Source organism: Echinops telfairi, unplaced genomic scaffold (genome assembly GCF_000313985.2).
Source record: "Echinops telfairi isolate 266 unplaced genomic scaffold, ASM31398v2 ScPeMD7_7458;HRSCAF=8496, whole genome shotgun sequence".
Classification (NCBI taxonomy): Eukaryota; Metazoa; Chordata; class Mammalia; order Afrosoricida; family Tenrecidae; genus Echinops; species Echinops telfairi.
This window is the reverse complement of record NW_022111358.1, coordinates 39,557,696-39,562,717: the sequence shown is the minus strand read 5'-3', so window position 1 is coordinate 39,562,717 and position 5,022 is coordinate 39,557,696. Positions and strand designations below refer to the sequence as shown.

General features: G+C 45.4%; 1 protein-coding gene across 1 annotated transcript in view; it reads right to left on the bottom strand.

Moving 5' to 3' along the window:
- Positions 1-288: 288 nt before the first annotated feature.
- Positions 289-5,022, bottom strand: part of LOC115872854 (ABC-type organic anion transporter ABCA8-like) — a 22,454-nt gene continuing 17,720 nt past the window's right edge. Inside the window, exons 2-4 of the mRNA XM_030888125.1 lie at positions 1,838-1,942; positions 630-749; positions 289-415 (exon numbers count right to left, since the gene is read on the bottom strand). Coding sequence (XP_030743985.1) covers positions 289-415; positions 630-749; positions 1,838-1,942 — 352 coding nt within the window. The remainder of the gene's footprint in view (positions 416-629; positions 750-1,837; positions 1,943-5,022) is intronic.

Sequence of the window (5,022 nt, the reverse complement as noted above, 5' to 3'; positions counted from 1 at the left end):
TTCAGACTAGTATCTCACTCACTGCCATGAAGTTGATTCCAATTCATGGCAACCCTATAGGACAAGGTGAAACTGCCACACTGGGTTTCCGAGACTCTAAATCTTTGCAAGAGTAGAAAGCTGCATCTTTCTTCCACACAGTGGCTTGTGGTTTTGAACTGCGGCCCTTGCAATGACCAGCCCACTGTGTCAACGCTGAGCCACCAGAGTTCTTACAAACTACCATGCAAGTCATGATATTGAGACCGAAACCCCTTGAAACTTGTCACAAAAACGAAAAAAGCTCCCTTACCTTTCCTGCCGAGCAGCCTGTGGGAAAGGCTTCAGAATCTCCACGTGGACTCTCTTCATTTCTACTTCTAATAAATAATTCTTCCCAAACTTGCTCTTTAGATGTTGAATGGAACCAATACACCTGCGTCCAGGCAAGGAAAAGAAGAACGGAAAGAAAAAATGCAGGCCTCTTAATGTCTCCCCCGTTTCAAAAACAGGAGAGACATTTTAATAATCCACTCAGCAGCTGATGAGGCTCAGCTGTGTCCACTGCACTGCTCTTCTCTGCAGAAGAATTGTTCTTCTGTGGGAGGTCAATGCCTCAGGGGGTTGTGTGGGGCTGGATGGGCGCCCACCTGAGCCTCCCGGACACCATGATGGCCACACGGTCGCACACGGCCTCGGCCTCAGCCATGTAGTGGGTGGACAGGAGGACGCCCCGCTCCTTGTTTCTGACTGTGCTCTGAATCGCCTGCCTGAACAGAAAGGGAAGGTTGCATTTACAAGAGGTCAATCAGAAAAGCAGATATACAGACACCAATACGAAGAGCTCAATAGGACATTTTTTTTTTTAACATTTTATTAGGGGCTCATCCAACTGTTATCCCAATCCATACACACATCAATTGTGTAAAGCGCATTTGTACATCGTTTCTCAAAACATTTTCTCTCCATTTAAACCCCCGACATTAGGTCCTCATTTTTCCCCTCCCTCCCTGCTCCCCCCTCCCACATGAGCCCTTGATAGTTTATAAATGGGTATTTTGTCATATCTTGCCCTGTCCGACGTCTCCCTTCACCCACTTTTCGGTTGTCTGTCCCCCAGGGAGGAGGTCACATATAGTTCCTTGTAATCGGTTCCCTCTTTCCTACCCATTCTCCCTTTACCCTCCCTGTTTTGCCACTCACACCACTGGTCCTATAGGGCTCATCCATCCTGGATTCCCTGTATTTTCAGTTCCTATCTGTACCAGTGTACCTCCTCTGGTCTAGCCAGACTTGCAAGATAGAATTCGAGTCATGGTAGTGGGAGCGGGGAGGAAACATTTAGGAACTAGAGGAAAGTTGTATTTCTCATCATTTTATAACAGGATACAAGGAAAGATCTTTGCTACATAAGAAGAAGAAAAATGTGCTTCCTTATTTACTGCTATGACCCTATTGGTTCATTGTGCTTTGTAAATGAAACCCCACAAAGAGCAGAAAAGTATAAAGTAAAATGTTCTCTGGAGGGGGGACAGGCGGGGCAGGGGGAGTAACATAGAAACACCACGTTGTAGTATTTTCCCTGGTGGTAGGAAAATAAAAGAGAAGAAAGAACAAGACGCAGGCAGGAAGGAGGCAGAAAAAAATAGCCCAACTGTGTCCTTCCGAGAGTGTCCCAGATTCTCCAATGTTCACTTTTCCTCTCTGAGGACTTCATGCGCTGGGCAGGCTTTCCCTGACTTCAATAATAGAGGGTGGGAGCCCCGCAGTGACTGCAGCCAGATTTCAATCAATACGTGAATGGAAACCACTGTGTACTCATCGCATGTGGCTCGCACACCCGGGAGGACGCTCTCACCACGTCTGCTGCTGCCCTTTGGGGTCCATCCCCGTGGACGGCTCATCCAGCAGCACCACCACCGGGAAGCAGAGGGTCTGGTTAAAGGAGCCTGTGGAAGTTGTTCTGGAGAAAAGAAGTACAAAGTGGATGGAAATTCCCCAAGATCAGTCGGATTCCAAAGTCTATACGTGACGCTTTCCATCATTCTTTTCTAGGGAGAAATCCAACTGACAGTAACAGTAACCTATGAAAGAGAAAATTAAAATAAGTAAATACAATATCCCTCTGATTATGGAAATCACAGACTTCATAGCAGCTAGTCTTTGGAAATCATAAATTATGCACATGACATGAATTCAATAAATTAAATTCCAAATCAAGATTATTTTCTAAATGTATTATGTTGCATAACATTTCAAAGTGCCCCCAAATACCAGGGCTATTAGAAATGTGTTGGAGGCCAAGGGCATTTACTGCTGGCCATGGTGGCTAGCCCAGGGCCCTGGGAAGAAGAGATCTGGTTGAATAAGACATCAGGGTCTCAACTTGTCTGTTGTGGTACTTTTGAAGGGAAAGTAGTCTGATTTCACACTGTGGCCTCAAGCTTGGAAGGGACACAACTGACAAGTACAAGTTTAACTTTCACCGACTTTCAGAAAATTCAAGAGTTTGGGGGCTCATTCAGAGAGGTTGATCCCCCTCTCCCCCACACCTCTGTCACCAATTGCCAATCATGCTCCTTCCAAGCCCCTGACTATCCAACCAAACCATTAGACACAGTCTATGGAGAAATGTACAGTCACACATCTGGCCATTTATGTTTCCAAGAAAAAATAAGAACTAGGTGTATTATTCGAAGTTCTGCCCATTGGGAGGATTTACTTTCACTGCTGTCCTTCAGAGGGGACTCCCAGAAGGGGCCTGGAGTGGTACCTGAAATGTTGGAGACAGATGTGCAGAACAGAGATAGAATTTAGCCAGGAATGTGAAGCTGAGAAAGATGTTATTGAGGCAGGGAAAGAACTCTGGGGAGGGGAAGGAGAGCAGGAAAAGGGACGGGTGCACAGTGAGCCCCCGGGCAGGTTCCACGACCCAACGAGCATGTGAATTTGGACCTCTTCTTTATGCAGCTTATTTGTACTTTCAGGTCCTGCTCGAGCCCAGTCTTGTACAAACCACTTTCGTTTAATGCTGGAGTGCTGCTGTGCATGCACAACTCCATGACTTTCCGAGTCAAGCAACAGCCAGCTCCTGACGACAGCTCAGGTCACATGCTGATTCTGTGGCCCATAGTGAGGCTTTCGGTTACTACTAAGGCCACATAACAACCAAAAAGTGCTTATCAAAAGGGGATCGTTGTCTGCAAAGGAGGGCAGGGCTTGCTCCAAAATCCTATAACGTTCTACTCCACGATTCACGATGAGGGCCCAGCCAAAGACTCCAAGCTGCATTTCCATTTGTCACTGCCCCTCAAGCACTTTTGGATCAGATGGTTCCAATGGCTCAATTAGGAAAGTGCCTTGAACAACAGCAGAGCCTTCTCTTGTTCTGGGTCCTCCTCGTACCTAGCCATTTTTTGAGTCACTGGATGAAGAGATCAGACTTGCACACGCAAATGAGGGATATGTTGCCTCCAAAGTCAAAAGAGGGCCACCAGTCATTATGCTACTTTTGCTGTTGTGAGACGGGCCAGCTCCTTCCCTTTAGTAGGAATATCTTGACATGCCTCCCATCACTGGACCCCAAGAAATTTCACCGAGGTGAAAAGGGTCTGATTTTTTGTCAGGTTAATTTCCCACCTTATAGCATGCAGATGGTTTACCAGTAAGTCTAAAGTCAGTGATATTTTCTCTTTTACTGGGTCCATCAGTGTAATGTCATCAATGCAGTGACCAGTGTAACGTGTTGTGGAAGGCAAAGGTGATCAAGTTTCCTGGGAATAAATGATGACCCATTGCTGGAAAATTGATAAAACTCTGAGGGAAGATTGTGAAGGTTTATTGTTGTTCTTGCCAGTCGAAGGCAAATTGCTTTGGTTTAAAAGCAGGATTGAGAAAAAGGCATTGATTAATAGCTGTGTACCAGGTACCAGGAGAAGTATTAATGTGCTTAAACAATGAAACCATATCTGGAATAACAGTTGCAATTGGAGTCACTACCCAGTTAAATTTTCAAAGATTCATTGTGACTGTCCAAGATCCTTTTGAGTTTTGCACAAATCTAAGAGGCAAAATTTTTAAAAAAAAAGAGAGGGGAATGATGGGAATCACCACCCCTGAAATTCTGGAAGTCCTTGATGGTGGCACTAATCTTTGCAGTCCCTCCAGGAATATAATACTGCTTTGGGCTTACTTATCAGTACTAGTTTAAATCCACCAGCAGCCCCTTGGGAGAAAGACTGGGCTTTCTACTCCTGTGAGCAGTCGGGGGCTATGAGTCACCATTGATTTGATGGCAGGGGGTTGAACAACAGAAACGTGGGTGAAGGGAGACAGCGGTCAATGTAAAACATGAAGATAACAATAATTTATCATCTATCAAGGCGTCACATGGGTGGGAGTGGGGGAAGGGAGGGAAGAAAAGAGGAGCTGATACCAAGGGCTCAAATAGAAAGTAAATGTTCAGAAAATGATGACAGCAACATATGTGCAAATATGCTTAATACAAATGATGTATGAATTGTTCAGAGCGGTAAGAGCCCCCAATAAAATGATCTTTTAAAAAAGAGTGCAAGCGCTACAATCAAATATATGGGAGTCAAATGGATTATAAAATGGTAGCCCTGCACGTTGTAGCACATGGACAAACTACCTACCCGTTCCCATGCTGTGCTCTTCTGTAAAATGGGTTTCATAATGGTAGTTACGTCATATGATATGGTTGCTCTGAGCAGTAAATGTAAGTCAAAGCTGACTAGACACTTACCAGCCTGTGACATAGGACACATCAGGAGCCCTAGTGGCACGGAGATTAATCCTTCAACTGGGAACCGAAAGGTCAGGGGTTCCGACCCACCAAATTCTCCCCGAGAGGATGCTGTGGAGGCAGTTTGCTCCCATAAAGATTACTATCTTGAAAACCCTATAGGGCAGTGGTTCTCAACCTCTGGGTCTCGACCCCTGATTCCTAACAGTAGCAAAATGACAGTGATGAAGTAGCAATGAAAATAGTGTTATGGCTGGGGAGTCACCACCACATGAGGA